This window comes from Haliotis rufescens, unplaced genomic scaffold (genome assembly GCF_023055435.1).
Source record: "Haliotis rufescens isolate VD_foot unplaced genomic scaffold, xgHalRufe1.0.p SCAF_4, whole genome shotgun sequence".
In the NCBI taxonomy this organism is placed as follows: Eukaryota; Metazoa; Mollusca; class Gastropoda; order Lepetellida; family Haliotidae; genus Haliotis; species Haliotis rufescens.
In genome coordinates this window covers 7,030,572-7,047,342 of record NW_025964112.1, presented here as the reverse complement: position 1 = coordinate 7,047,342, position 16,771 = coordinate 7,030,572, and the positions used below count along the sequence as shown (strand labels likewise).

The window sequence follows — 16,771 nt, the reverse complement described above, 5'->3', positions numbered from 1 at the left end:
TTGTTGTTGTCAAAACCAAAGTCAGTCATGCTAATAGTACCCCTGTAAAGATCCGGGTTTGAATTGGTCTTCAGTAACCCATGCTTGTCGTAAGAGGTGACTAACAGTCTGGCTTACTTGATTGATGCATGTCATCGATCCCAATTGCATAGAGCGATGCTCATAATGTCAATCACTGGATTGTCTGTTCTGGTCTCGATTATTTATAGACCACCGTTATAAAGCTGGAATATTGCACAAAAATGTTGTTTACTACGTTCGCCCCCTGATGATCCCATGTGTTCCTGATTGTCTCCCTTTAGGGCTGACTTCTCAGTGAACCTATGAATGTATCTACCCCAATCAGGTGTCATATTTGTTCTATATCTGACCTCCGGACTTTGAGTTTTCCTATATGCATGCATTACCTGCATTATGCTGTTTTCAAGATAGGTTAAAATAAAAATTTCGGAATTTAAAAATCCATTCTTGCATAATTCTAAACTTACATTAAAACTTAATATCTGAAGAGACATAACTTTTAAATATAGCTTTTCCTATTATCTTCAAATACAATGTTGCTTTTACCAGAGTTTACACTTTTTGAATACTAAATACGCCTTGGTGAGAGTTGACATCAGTTTCTATTACTATATCTAATACTGAGACTGTTTCCTCTGCTGCTCAGGAGAAGAAGGGTTTGATGGGTTTGGTGAGTATTGCACACTCCAGTAGGTGTTTGGTGTTGTTGTTGGTGTGTGGAGCTCTGTGGTGTGAGGAGTTTGTACTGTCTACTCTCTCATGTCTCCCTGCACTGTTATGCCCTTTAGTTAGACAAACGAAAATCCTTTTGTTGATAGCACAGTTTTTGGTTAATGTTTCATGATTTTGTGACAGATAGTTTTGTTTTCAGTTTTAGTTGAGCCATGACTACCTTTTTGTAGGTTTCAGTTTGCATGACAGTTGCATGTTGTTGTGTTGAGGGTGGGAGTTTGTGTTGTGTGGCTTTTCAGTTCTTCCTTATTTTGTTCAGGGGGCATCTCAAAATCCAGATAGTTGTTTCCACGACTTTAGCCCAGACCATGTGCATGTAATGTGTGATTAAATTGAGAGTCCTGTGGCCAAAATGGCTAAAAATGCAACCGGTGACCACCACCTTTGGAGATCCAGCTTTTCGCTGTATCATAATTTGTGTGTCATTGAATTCCGAGAATGTGATCTTGCTCATGGTGTATGTTTGCCAGGGCATTAGCATTGGTCAGCTGTGGTCATCGCATCACAGTCACATTCCATGTCCCAGAGACAGCCTCCGTGGTGTAGTGGTAGAGCGGCTACCTGGAAAGCGGAAGGTCATGGGTTCGATCCCCTGCCACGTCATACCGAAAGACGTTAAAAGATGGTACATGTTGTTACCCTGCCTGGCACTCTGCATTAAGGGTTTCAAACAAGGACTGGTCAGCTCGGAGTCAGTATACTGTGTCTGAGGGGGGTATCCATGTTAATCTGCGGCATGGTATCTCATTGGGCTAAAACAAGGACTGGTCGGCTCGGAGTCAGTATACTGTGTCTGAGTGGGGTATCCATGTTAATCTGCGGCATGGTATCTCAGTGGGCTAAAACAAGGACTAGTCGGCTCAGAGTCAGTATACTGTGTCTGAGTGGGGTATCCATGTTAATCTGCGGCATGGTATCTCGGTGGGCTAGCACTATAAAATCGGCATTAGTCCAGACTAGTACACACACGTACATGCAAGTCGCTATATAAGTGCAATAATCTTGGACATGACGTTAAACCCAATTTCTAGACTAGTACAAGCAGACACACACACACACACACACACACACACACACACACACACACACACACACACACACACACACACACACACACACACACACACACACTCACTTGTACTGACTAATATGGGCATTAGATGGCAAAAACTACTACCAACTACTAGCTTGTCTGGTCAGGACTCATTGGGTAGTGCTGGAATATTGTTACCATGTACAACTCTACTTCTTCATTCACCTACACACCAGGAATGACCTGCACATAAAAAATACATTGCTGCAATGTTGCAGCAAATGTTTATAGTGGAGGATGCTGGGTGAGGGGAGGTAACTCTGTCATGCAAGTAGCTGGCACTCTGGTTTGGTGTGGGGTGGTTGGTGTTGTGTTAGATGTTGTAAAAGTGCCTGTATACTGAATATTGACCAAGTTTTATTCCGGAAATTTGGGAAGTAGGAACAAAATATATAACGGTATTCAAAATAATTTGTGCTCAATCAGGACTGTTTTATGTAGGAATCTGTAACTGTTCCTACAGGCTTGATAATTGTAATCATGGAATCATCATATTGTGTGTAATATGTCTACTCAATTCTCATGGATGCATTTATAATGGTGGAGGGTTATTATCAAGTCATCTTTCTGTACTTCCCACATTTCAACAAGATGTATTTCAGATATAGCTGAGTTTATCCCTTTGGTTCTGTCCTGGGATATAAACCGCCAATACCAGGCAGGGTTTTGTGTGTTACTCAGAGGCTATGAGCTCTGTGTTCAGAATGGGAGTTATAGCCGGTCTGATCAGCATTGGTGTCAGTGGTACATGTTTTGTTGCAATGTTGCAGGTCTGATGAGAGAAGACACGAGGCCGACGGAGGAGATTGTCCGTGAGAAGATTCTGACCGTGTTGGAGTCGGCCTACCCCAACGTGCTGGCCGTGGAGGATCTTGTCAGGTGAGTGGGCATCAGCATCAACACGAGGTTGTTCTGTAGACAGGGGTCTCAGCTTGTTGGGGACAGGGATGGCCTAGTTGCCTAAGACATGCCAGAAATCTGAAGATTGGAGGTTTCAATTCCAGATTCACCCTGAATGGGTTTGTTTTGTCTGCAACATACCCGTGCTCATGGGTTTACTGAATTGGAAAATGTCTGAGGGCTGCATCACTTCCCACACTTCCCCACTTTCCGCTTCCCTCCCACATTCAACTGACACGCCGTCATATAACTGGAATAGTGTTCAAAGCAGTATTAACCAAACTCACTCACTCACTTTCCCCGGGGGCACGGGTGGCCCAGTCGTCTAAGGCGCCACGATTCGCTGTGCAGAGTTGCGTCCCCTGGACACGCCAGAAACCTATGATTGTGGGTTCGAATCCCGGTTCACCCTGATTATGTTTCTAGGTTTGTCAGCACCATACCCCTGCTCGTGGGTTTCACCGAAGTGGTAAACGTCTGAGACCTGCATCACTTTGGGCTTTCCTCCCACATTAAGCTGACACGCCGTGATATAACTGGAATAATGTTAAAAGCGGCGTTAAACCCAACTCACTCACTCACTCACTTTCCCACACTTGCTGGCTTTCCAAAGTTAAAATGACTCTGAATGCACAATTATCGTGAAAGTATCTTGAATTCAGTCTACCCCAATGAAAGATCTGGAAACTGATTGAAATTACTTACTATATCATTTACATGAAGAACCCCTCAGGAAGTGTCTAACTAGTGTAAGATTGTTGCCAACCCTGCCTGTTCACGTCATGAAGAAATGAAAAAGAATGTATTCGGAAAAATAATACACAAGTGTATTGTTTCATGAATACACGCTTATTGGTTCCTTCTTTGACACAAATAATTAAATGCGGACAAGGCGCCAATGTGCAAGTGGGATGTTGCATGTGGAGTTTTAGATGACTGGGTACAAAAGTTGATGCATGTTGGGAATGAATCACTCCTAGATGCGCAATACCAGGGTAATATACTACTCAAAAGAAGTTAAGGATCACCCGATTCTTTCATATTGGTAATGTTAATCTGTCATGGCATGAGAGATTAACTATTGTAATATGAAAGAATCAGGTGATCCTTAACTTCTTTTGAGTAGTATATTTCATGTTGATAGGGGTTTCAGCTTGTTGTCTGAAATTGTTTGTGGGAAATAATACATGGTTAGAACAATAGGGTGACATGAGATGTATTAATGTGTATTAATAATAAAGAATATCTTGTGATGAGGTGACAGTGGATGACTCAGGTCATGATGTTGATGTCGTATGTGGTATCAAACTGGGATATAATGTTATCTAAATAGCACAGGAACAGTCTTCATGAAACACAAATTCTGCATGACAGCTGGGTGAGGGGAGGTAACTCTGTCATGCAAGTAGCTGGCACTCGGGTTTGGTGTGGGGTGTTTTGTGTTGTGTTAGTGTTGTGTCACATGATGTACGCTGGCCCCTGCTGGCATGGTGGCACACCGTCACGTGATGTACGCCGGCCCCTGCTGGCATGGTGGCATGCCGTCACGTGATGTACGCCAGCCCCTGCTGGCATGGTGGCACACCGTCACGTGATGTACGCCGGCCCCTGCTGGCATGGTGGCACACCGTCACGTGATGTACGCCGGCCCCTGCTGGCATGGTGGCACACCGTCACGTGATGTACGCCAGCCCCTGCTGGCATGGTGGCACACCGTCACGTGATGTACGCCGGCCCCTGCTGGCATGGAGGTTACTTGCTTTGACATGTCTCACTCAATCTGGCTTCAGAATCACAGCCTCAGAAGAGATTATGGTCACAGAGCAGCTGAAGGGTCTGTACGATAAGGAGCTGGTGAAGGAGATGGAAAATGGTGGAATTGTCAGGCAGGTGCTCGATACGAAGACAGGTGAGGGATACAAGTAACAAAGAAACAACTTGTGAATTTCCTACATTATTTATTGAAAAGAATTTTTGCTTGTACCAACCTAAGCCAATTTGAAAAGAAAGTAATGCAGAAAGGTTAATAAGATTTTAGTTAATAGGATACCAGAAGAAATGTCAGGGATTTATCCAGGATTTAAAACTAACTGTCCTTGGTGGGCAAACTGTATGGGAACTGGTTCACATGACGTACATTGTATGTTGCAGAGGTGAAGATGGTGAAACAGATGCCGACCATCGCATCCGGCCAGCAGCCCAGCATCGCCATCATAACCGCTATGTACTGTGAGAAGCTTGCCATCGACGCCATGATGGAGAACAAGACCACCTACATGAAGTACAAGACTGAAGGTCAGTGGAAGGGGAGGTCACTCTAACACATACTAGGTCAAGAGATTATTGTCCCCGCTGTGAGGTTTCAGGGCAGGACAGGTCCTAAACTCCCACTACAGGTTGTAGGATAAAGAGGATCAGAGGCCATCTCCAGTATATAAAGTACATGGAGTAAGCCATTTTCCTGACACAAGGGAGTTAACTGACTATAGAAGTCCAGTTTCCACCCTTGCCAAACCTGGCTGGAATAGTCCCTTCTATGTCCCTCCTAGTGACCAATCAGATTCCACCTCTCACATCACATGCATTTGCTTCAAGCAAAATTGCAGCGCCCATTCAAGACAAGATATAACTTCATAATTCTAGCGAAGTTCGGCAAGGGTGGAAACTGGACTTTTATAGTCAGTTAACTCCCTTCGTCTCAGGAACATGGGAGTGAGTTTGGTTTTGATGCTGGTTTAAATAGAATTTCAGTTATATGACAGTGTCAGTTTGATGTGGAAGGAAAGCACAAAGTAATGCAGGTCTTGTGTGTTTACCACTCGAGAAGGCCATGAGGATGGTGCTGACAAACCGTGAAACAAGATTAGTGTGAATCGGGGATTTGAACCCATGATCAAGGTTTCTGGCACACCTAAGGGACGCAACTCTGTGTGACAAATTACTTTGCCTTAGAAAGTAAATGTGTCACTATGCAATATTGCACACTCGTTGCTCACTCTGTGTGTGAGTCACTGTTGGTTTGGGGAGAGGGGTGTCGGGTAGACTAGTGGTAAAAGTGTTTGCTCGTCACTCCGAAGACCCGTGTTCGATTTCCGACATGGGTACAATGTGTGAAGCGCATTTCTGGTGTTCCCCGCCGTGATATTGCTGGAATATTGCTAAAAGCGGCGTAAAACCAAACTCACTCACTCACTGTTGGGGACATTATGTTTTCGCTTGTATCTCGGTAATACTGACGTTAACTCTATGGTATAATCATGTAGTATTGGTTGTAACTAGTGTTCCGGTCATTATGCCAAGTCAGAGGGGAACTTAATGTCACTTAGGGCAACAACTGGAGTAGCTGCAGCTCGTCATATTCCTATGCTAACTACTGGGATAAACATAGACGTTCTTGTTTTTCTTTTTGTCATCTGTGGGTTTGAATCCCGGTTCGCCCCGATTATGTTTCTAGGTTTGTCAGCACCATACCCGTGCTCGTGGGTTTCACCGAAGTGATAAACGTCTAAGACCTGCATCACTTAAGGCTTTCCTCCCACAGTAAGCTGACACGCCGCGATATAACTGGAATAGTGTTATAGGCGGCGTTAAACCCAACTCACTCACTCTTATTGTCATCTAGATTCCCATGTTCTCATTTCAAATGTTTGTCACACAATTTCTCCCGTCAGGTGAATCCAACGTGTACACCATTGGGTACATCGGAGAGCACAAGGTTGTGTCCACCAAACTTCCAGCTATTGGACACTTCAGAGCTGCTCAAATTTCTTCAGGAAATTCCACGACCAGACTTCTTGGTGAGTGAACAAGTTTGTTAAGCAAAGTACACTTTAATATGTTGGTTGAAAGTGAACCCAGAGGTTCTTGAGTTGATGTAGGGGGTGTCACTGGGTCATGTGTGTTGAGTTGACTGCATACACTTAGTACACAGTGGATTGCCAGAAGATCCCGATTACTGTTGTAAAAGTTTGTGTGTGATCAGTGTTCCCGTTTACCGGGGAAATTAGGCTGGGACCGGTACTTCATGTGACTGGCAGTACCTTATAATTCTTAGTTGTTGAAAAAACAACAGTGATATTCATATAAGTATATTTTTCGAACAAATTCGGCTTGTCTGTTACCATCAGGGTTTCCTATTGTCGATTTTTAGTGCAAGGAAATAACGTTTCGCTTTTCTTCGAGGTTAAAAATATATTTGTAGTGACTTCTTCTCGAAATATTCACACACAAAAAGAGAGAAAATTGTGACTACCGTATTTGACGTAATAAGCGCCCAGGCCGCTCTCAAAATTAGAAATAGGGGGCTCTTATTAGAATATTATTTTAGTGGAAAAAAACAGAGTTAAAAGGTAAATTTCGTGGTTTATGCTGGCAGCCAGAAATGTTTATGTACGACTGATATATTTTTCCAGAATTTAATTGCCCATAATTAAGTGTGCATATAACAGATGAGTGTGTATTTTAAGCAAATATGTAAGTCTTGTGTACATTGATCAATCTGAAGGGGTCAATTTATAAGCGAATATCGCCGTGGGCGCTTATTAGAGCGGAGCGCTTATTACGTCGAATACGGTAAACTGTGTGTGGATGACGTATAGATCTAACTAAGATACTTCAAAGATGACGTCATTGCATTGAACATGATGCTGAAAGAATTAGAACCAGGTAATTTTCATACACATTTTTATTTCTTAAGACTGACAAAGATTTTGGGGGAATGGTAATTTTTAGAGTTGCCAATCCTGATGATTAAAGCGACTTTACTTTGTATTAATGTTCTTTTCGAGAATTCTATTATTCCTGTCAATTTTGCCAGGAATTGTACTGTTGAGATGAACAGTTTTCACATGTAAGTTGAGCGAGTCCTGAACCATCATCCTTTATTTCAGGATCATTCCAGAACATCGAACACGTGTTCGTCGTGGGTGCTGCTGGTGGTGTGCCACACGTTACGGACTACAGCAAACATGTCCGCCTGGGGGACGTCATCATCTCCCGTTGCAACGACAAGGGCTACATCTATTACTACTGTGAGAAGATTGTGCAGGATCGCGAGGGTCAGGTCCACTACAACCTCAAGAACTGGTCCCCGAGAGACCTGGTCCTACAAAAGATTGCAGAGAACATTGATGAATCCCGACAGGCCAACCCTGATTATGCCCCTTGGGAGAAGTACATCCAAGAAGGTCAAGACCTCCTAATGGCCCAGGAATCCAAGTTCGACCGCCCGCCAACAGCTTCTGATCGTCTGTACATCAACGTAGGTGAGGGTCAGGTGATAGAAGTCCAGCACCCGGAACCACCAGAGGGCATCGTTGCTCGTCATGACGTACCGAAGTTGCATTTCGGAGTGTTTGGATCGGGAGCCCGGGTTGTGAGGAACGATTCCACCAAATTAGACTTTGCAACAAAGTACGGCATTTCTGCCTTTGATACAGAATTCGATCAAGTTTTAGATTCAATCTGCGGAAATGTGAAGGAAAGTTTCATGTTTGTCCGCGGAGTCGCTGATTACCGAGATGGCTCAAAGGGGAAGGAATGGGCGCCCTATGCCTCCCTGGCGGCCGCTGCTGTCGTTAAGACCATCATTAAATCGTTGAAAAATCGCCATCTTGATGACATATAGGTGCTTATCCTTGATCAATCATGACATGCAATCATAGAATAACTATTCCCTAATTACCTGAATTTGGTGAAAATTGGTGCTTTGGCGAGTATTTGATTTCAAGAGCTCTTCATGTGGCAAAGTTTCACATTATTTGCATAATAAATAATAAGGTAATTATTTCCCTGTAACCATCGTGTGAAATTTCCTTGTAAATTATGCATATAATGTCAGTTAGAAGAGTATAGCTTTCAATAAACACATACATAAAGGAACACACTGTAACATCTGGTGTACGTATATAGAACTCTCCACTGGTGTGTACCAGTCCTTGTAATATTTACCATATTTAATTAGGCTTGCTTAAACATCTATTCAGTATTTAATAAGGAGGAATCATTTATTTTTCTTTTAAGGCAATAATCAGTGAACTGACTATCTGGGACACAAGTTACATATCAGCTAGTTCCATATTGCCACTTTAGCTTTGGAGTAAAGCTATTTCAGAAACAAAGTGCTGATGTTGCCTTCAACACTTTCTGAACCATACATGCCTGAAAGTGTCAAAATTGAAGCCAATGACAATCTGGATTATTCCCTAATTCAGGCATCATGGTTTGTAGATACTGATTGTATTAATCATCGATAGCCTGCATGATCTTGCCAAAGCACCCTTGTATTTTACCAGCTTCATCATGACCATTAACATTCCATCGTCCCTGCCTTTCACAGCCACCTATGCATTGTACATTCAACCCCAGTAATAATACAGTCATAAGTGCTCTATTTTTTGTATGTTACTAATATATACTGCCTGGGTGTAGAACTAGGATGAGCACTTTCTGCTTGTGTGTATGTGGTATGACATAACTTTCAGCTTCTCATTCATGTATGCTTGAATATATGGTGCTGAGACCATTCATACTCTTGTTATGTGGGAATATAGATATACATTTATAAATTTAATATGAATTTAGTCTTGGAATCGGGTTCAGAAAAAACATACCCGCTATGAACCCTAGAAAAATACAGGTTTATTCACGTAAGAGAGCTTATGTTTTTTGTGGAGAAAAATAATACATGAGGAATTATCAGAGGTGGGCAAGTTCTATGGAAGATACCTATGTGCTGCTGTAGGTCCTTACTACAGACACTGTCCTGTTCCATGAACCCCAAAACACCGAAATATATAAGGAAGAATAAACACCAGCCGAGTCTGGGATTAGCCCAGTGGTTAGAGTGTTGGCTTGTCCTGCCTCACGCTGGTTTCGTTCCCTGGGTTCAGTATGTTGAAAACTTATTGTCCCCCCTGTCATGATAAAGTCTGTCACTAATTTCACAGATGTTTGAGCCAAAGAAACCATTGTTGCAAACTCTTTTTAGGCGTTGATTGATTAGAATTCTGATGATAAGATTGTGTTTGACTTGGAACTACCTGAGTATCGGTTGAGACGTTGTTATGTGGTTTATGTTTTGTTGAGTTGCTCACGATTCAGACTGATTTGAGATCTGTAAACCAGGAACACCTGTGATAAGTAACTTGGCAATGTCTTCTAGTTTTCTAGGAAAATGAAAGAAATTCAGTTACATTTACAAACCATTCCAACTATGAAGTACTTTTACAGCTTTGTGGCGAATTGTTCAAATATTCTTGCCTATTTTACTCTGTATGAAATATGGTGGAATGGGGGCTCAGTATTTTGCTCACTTAATGTCATCGTCAGTACCGTGCACCAGGCTCCTCCATCCCCCATGTGTGCGTATGACTGCTGTAACAGTCACACGGGTGGGGTTTTAGTCAGATTAGACAATGAGGCTGTGTATTACTCATGGCATGTTCTGGAATGAACACTGTGAGCCGTAGTGTTTGCTGACATTAAAGCAATGTGGACAGGTGGTGATGTAAAGCTAATCCATGGCTTGACTTGGCTGCTGAAAGTTGCGGCTACACCACATAGTGGCCATATGAATTCTCCATTCATGGAGCAGGGATTTACCTAGGATTCCAGACTAAGAGCCCTTAGCAAACAAATTGGGATTTTTTGTTATTCGTTCAAAATGGGAATTTTTTATTTTTTATTTGTTTTTTGAAGTTCAGAGGTCTTTTAACATTGTATGTTAACATTACAATCAATAATGTTAAACTAAGCATTAAAACCTTTTTCTCTTTATATCATTGAAATACGTGTTGACATGTCACATGGTATGGTTCAATATTAACATGAATTGGAAATATTTTAATTCCAATTTCTTAATATTTTCTGACATTTGCTGCAGACTTGGGCCCAAATGTCGGCCTCTGAGCAGGTCTAGATAACTCCCTGTTCTGCCAATAGTTGCCCATGCTACTGACTCGGCACGAGAGGTGTGCCAATGGTCATCTCTTTCCGATGTAAGCGACACGCAGTCACAATCAGTGTTACGACTTCTGTTGTGTTGTATGGTTGGAAGCCCCAGTGCCAACTAGTAACTCAAGGATATTGTTGTTTTGTGTTACGCTGGTGTATTCTGTTTGTACACCAAGGTGTATGCGGCCATAATAGTTTAATTATTAGATTTCCATGTTTTATCATCTAAAACAGAGATGACGAAAACGTTATGTGGTTTCATATTTGTTAAGTTCACGAAATGCGCCAAAACATGGTCCCAACAAATATTTGATGTAATTCACGTCTGTTGACATTTAATGTTCACATGTGCCTCGACAGTTGGAGCAAATAGGAAATATATGAAATATAAAAATACCATACCTCCTGTCTGACATTCTGATATTTCTTTTTTTAAATCTAGTAGTTAAATCATTGTGGCCTCAAATGTGACTTTCATTGGTATGAATTTATTACTATCATTTGTTACTGTCGAAGCTTGTCTGTATAAATTTGTTAAGTGACAATGATATTTGGGTGTTTGTAACTTACATGGCGTGGGTCAAGTCTTCCCATGATGTCTATATTATGCACTGTTTTTACATATTAAAAGTTACTATGGTTACGTATAATCTTGATATGACCTTGATCTTGAAACAGTTAAGCATCCCGGTTCATGACACGTTTTGGAAAATAATACAAGTGAGTAGTTGTGAATTGCAACATGAAAATTCAAAAGTGTTTCTAAAATGTTTCAAAAGCTTTCTTTTGAGCTTTGAAGTTGAAGGTGGTTTCTGGTGATGATCAATTATCACATTGCAATGACCATATATAAATTGTTTCATACACTGTGTTTAAGAAAACTACATCTAATTCTGTAACACATGTTTGTTAAAAGAGAACTACTTTTGACCTTGTCGTAAAATTTTCTCATGTCAAACACCCGAACCTTTCCTGTTTCATTTGTCGAGAAAACTTAAGATCGGTCGTTTTGTCGTTCTTCTGGTGAGCACATCTAAATTTCTTGCTGCCCACGTTAAGTTCTAACTCTGTTGTTATCTTACCTCCTTGTCTCCAGCCGGTTGTGTTTTCAGAGATATATATTTTGAAAAATTGTTAATTTTATTTATGCTTTAACTGTCCAGCCATGATTTTGTTTCTGGTTGAAAATGCCTGTTACTCTAGTGTTCATGTTGTTAGGAAAACACTTTCTGCTGATCTCAGTTTATATCTGGTTGAGTTTTGTTCTGGCTAATTAAATCTGTTACCATGGTTACTGAGCTACAAGTTTGTGCTAAAGCGTGTGTAATAGAAGCTTCTGTAGCTGATAGAACTTTGTGAATGAGTGTGGAGAACTATTTTTTGTCAGAAATGACCCTCAAACAATCTTGGTTACGTGTCCACCTTTTGTGCTTTAAATAAAATACTGTTACTATTTTTAAGAAACAGAGGATATTATGTGCTATTTACATACATCGTCCAACCCAAAATTAGGTATATTGTCTTCACTGGCCATCCATTATATCCAGATACTCTGTGTATAATTAAATTATAGTTTATTTTGACATTGAAGTGTAGCATCTTTAGGATAGGGGGTATATGAATAGACAACCTTGAGTGATTTGTCCTCATAGTTTCTGGGAGTGAATATATTTTGCAGATATGCTCGAAGCTTGTTGTGTTTGTGAATGTCACATGATCTACCAGAACAGATATCTGTGTAACGAGACACATGTCTGACTTTCACTTTCTTACCTGTTTCACACAGCAGTTGGAGGATTCCTGTCTTTTGAGGAAAAGAGCAATAAACTAAACTATTTAATGATTGAATGATATTGTAATAATGACTTTATCAAATAAATCATAAATGGCTACTGATGTTGTCCTAACTGTTTGGTGTATGTCATGATGATATGCATATATATATCCCGGGCATTGAGACTACCAATCTCCAGTATGCTTTCCATATTTGTATGGAAATTAAGGAGTAAAAAACATTTTCCATGGCAATAGTTATTTTGGTCCCTATATGATACAAATCCTGCTATTTATTGACCATTTCTTAAGTGCTCTTACTATGACTTGCCCAATCATGATTCAGTATTTGATGTTTTAAACGTGTGTAACTATTTCATCAGTTTTATTTATTGTCGTCTTTGTAGCTGCTTGTTTGAAAACTCCCTGCTTCTCCGTCTCCTGTCTGTGTAGTGTTGCTGTAGACTCTTGTACACGTCTGTCAATGGGTCAAGAACTGGTGTTAAACAGTTCAGTTTATTAAATTTAATTTAATTGAGTACAGTGCGTTAGATAGTTTCAGGCTGTTTTGAGAAATGTTTTCACAAACACCAGCTTTATGACTTGCCATTATCATATACTACTCAAAATAAGATAAGGAACACCCTGCCATGACGGAATTATTATGGTAATATGAAAAGAAATTGGGTGGTCCTTTCTGTTGATGAGAGACTGATCTGTGCTCAGGTACGTCTGGCTAACTAGTCAGGTGAGCTACACAGAAGTTTACTTTCTTAATAAAGATCCATTGGAATGCAGGCATGAGCTATTTCTCGCACTGGTTGAGCCATTCTCAGCCTGTTTAGCTAACCTGAACCGAGGGTAGATCTTTCATGATCAGGTGAACATCGTTGTCTTTGAATTGAATTAGGGAGAATCCACTTGATTTCTATAGGGAAGGGAAATTATTTTGAGAAGATTCTACCGGTATCTTCTTTTCAGCTGTTTCCAGCAAACTGTTTATTTGCTGAGCACCATCAAAAAATCTTTTTGCAATTAGAGCAACGATTTTGACATTCGGGTATTTTCCACAAAACTATTCATTTATTTCACCACTGCCAACAAACATAATTTTGGGCATAATTCTGAACAAAACTATTTGTAACAAAAATATTACCACTCACCCCCATAGAAATCAAATGGATGCTCCCTCAGATACATATTGTACATTAAATGAGTACATATTATTACTGAATGATTGATTCTTGCTTCTTTCATTGCTATGTTTGCTGGATGTGTGGGGACGGGGGTTTTCAGTGTAGTGATATTTAGCCAGTCATATCTCCTGCTATATGTCATCAGTTGATTAACAGTGCTTTCAGTGTTTTGCCTAAGTGCTATTCAGGCGTGCAACAGTTTGTGTATTTTGTATAGATTACTTTGGGACTGAGTTCAATATTTTGTGTATTTTTAGGAGTTAATTTTTAAATGTAGACTGTCATGTATTATATTTACTGATGTTTACTCCATTGTACAAATTTTCTACCTACATGTTTACATTTCATTTGTGTAATAGCAGACACATACTGTCGACATTTGTACATGCATGCTAAATTGTGTTTTTGATAAAAAATTGTCTTGTTTATAAAACTGAGAAAAATTATCTTGATTATCTTGGTTCTCAGGTAAAATTATACAATATGTCATTTCACTAGCATAGATGGACTTGTCATATATAAAGAAACTGACCCCTTTTATTAAGGGGTGGATACTGGTTGGAGTGTTACCTTGTCACACTGGAGACCCAAGTTCATTTACCATATTCGCTGTAATAAGTGCCTGGGGTGGTTAGAAAATTTACAAAAGGGGCATTTATTGAAACCACAAACAAGTTAAATTTATTTTCAGAGATCAAGTGGTAGTGAATAGAATTAGTTCAAATGTTGATGAAACTAAAACATTTCTGATAATATATCCTTGGTAATTATGATCCCCTTGTGTGCTTCTGATTTGCATTCAACAAAGACATTTAGAACTGTGATGTAATATAAAGACTACTTAAGATTGGTTACAAAGTTGGTCTAGGGAGGGCGATTTTTTTAGCTGGGAACTTAATACTGTGAATATGGTACCTCCATAAGTACGGTACAATTTGTGAAGCCAATTCTAGGTGCCTCCGTCATGATATGCTGCCATGTTTCCAAATGCGGTACAAGCCAACCCATTTTGCCTGAGAACCAGTTAATTGTAAACTTCTTTTTTTTTCCTGTTGATATCTATATCTGTTTCCTTTGAATTAATATTTAGGCTGATTCTATTTACCTGTAAATGAAATTAATGTACAATTAACAAAATGTGAAATTTTGTTGTCAACATGATGCCCCATTTTGTTTTATGGTACCTGTAATAGAGAGAGCAGCTTGGCATTGCGTTTGACCACACCCTTGATAATAACTTCTCACTTGCTAGCTTTTGATACACCAAGACATTATTTCCATCATCATTACACCATTATATACTAAGACAGTTTTAGTAGAAGCCATTTCTTTCACTTTTGCCCACAAAAGCACTGTAAAGCCAACTTTAGAGAATTGGCCATTTTGTCCAATAGAAGTAGAGTCCACTTTCAAATAGGGGTCCAGTATAAATATCTATTCTCTCCAATGGAAGGAAGAGACTATTATTAGAAGGGGTGCTAAATTTTATTTCGTTCTAGGGAGAACCAGGAAATCTTTTTTGGGTTAGTTGTTGTGTAGCAAATAAATTTCTGTTCAATAGAGAATCCACACCTTGTTGCCCAAATGGACTGGTCCAAGTGATCTGAAGTTGGCTGACCAGTAACACAGTAGCAGCTTAATGAGCTTTGGCTTGAAATTTGTTTGAATTAAACCAGGTTCAAGTGTTAGTCTTTCTGACATCTCACACTGTCGATCTACCTTATAAGACATACTTGCTTCATGGGCAATAAACAAATTGTGAATGGTATGAAGTGTTTCGTTTTTTGTGAATCCATTGTTGCAGATGTCTTTTGTCTTTGCCAAGTACGAAATTTAAGGCTGTGAGTGGGTGAATGAATGTTTGTTTGATGCTGTCAGCACTAATCAAGCTGTTTCATGTAAATAATTGTGTCTGGGCCAGTTAAACCAGTGACTGACTGCATGAACAGCAATCTGCAGTAATGCACACTCTCATCCGGGTCCGTTGTACCCACCTGATCCTCAGATGGCACCTTGATGACCAGCATGAGATTCCGGGTGAGGATATAGGTCCCCACCGATTGTACCATGAAGGGAGGCTGGGTGAGAATATAGCTCCCCATCGACCTACACCGGTTGTACCATGTAGGGATGCTGGGTGAGAAGATAGGTCCCCACCGACCTACACCGGTTGTACCATGTTGGGAGGCTGGGTGAGAATATAGGTCCCCATCGACCTACACGGGTTGTACCATGTAGGTATGCTGGGTGAGAATATAGGTCCCCATCGACCTACACGGGTTGTACCATGAAGGGATGCTGGGTGAGAATATAGGTCCCCATTGACCTACACCGGTTGTACCATGTAGGGATGCTGGGTGAGAATATAGGTCCCCATCAACCTTCACGGGTTGTACCATGTTGGGATGCAGGGTGAGAATATAGCTCCCCATCGACCTACACCGGTTGTACCATGTTGGGATGCAGAGTGAGAATAAAGGTCCCTATTGACCTACACCGGTTGTACCATGTAGGGATGCTGGGTGAGAATATAGGTCCCCATCGACCTACACGGGTTGTACCATGTAGGGATGCTGGGTGAGAATATAGGTCCCCATCGACCTACACCGGTTGTACCATGTAGGGATGCTGGGTGAGAATATAGGTCTCCATTGACCTACACCGGTTGTACCATGTAGGTATGCTGGGTGAGAATATAGCTCCCTAGCGACCTACACAGGTTGTACCATGTAGGGATGCTGGGTGAGTATAAAGGTCCCTATTGACCTACACCGGTTGTACCATGTTGGGATGCAGGGTGAGAATATAGGTCCCCATCGACCTACACCGGTTGTACCATGTAGGGATGCTGGGTGACAATATAGGTCCCCACCGACCTACAACGGTTGTACCATGTTGGGAGGCTGGGTGAGAATATAGGTCCCCATCGACCTACACCGGTTGTACCATGTAGGTATGCTGGGTGAGAATATAGGTCCCCATCGACCTACACGGGTTGTACCATGAAGGGATGCTGGGTGAGAATATAGGTCCCCATTGACCTACACCGGTTGTACCATGCTGGGTGAGAATATAGGTCCCCATTGACCTACACAGGTTGTAC

The 16,771-nt window shown here is 41.0% G+C and overlaps 1 protein-coding gene across 3 annotated transcripts in view; it reads left to right on the top strand.

The window, feature by feature from the left end:
- LOC124135875 overlaps positions 1-15,436 on the top strand; it is a 48,858-nt gene extending 33,422 nt beyond the window's left edge. For 2 of the 3 annotated variants that reach the window (XM_046501539.2, XM_046501540.2), the window contains exons 8-13: positions 668-691; positions 2,617-2,725; positions 4,537-4,655; positions 4,898-5,041; positions 6,418-6,543; positions 7,636-15,436. In XM_046501539.2, coding sequence (XP_046357495.2) covers positions 668-691; positions 2,617-2,725; positions 4,537-4,655; positions 4,898-5,041; positions 6,418-6,543; positions 7,636-8,372 — 1,259 coding nt within the window. In that variant the 3' untranslated portion in view covers positions 8,373-15,436. The remainder of the gene's footprint in view (positions 1-667; positions 692-2,616; positions 2,726-4,536; positions 4,656-4,897; positions 5,042-6,417; positions 6,544-7,635) is intronic. The other variant, XM_048382523.1, reaches the window with a different exon arrangement.
- Positions 15,437-16,771: the final 1,335 nt, after the last annotated feature.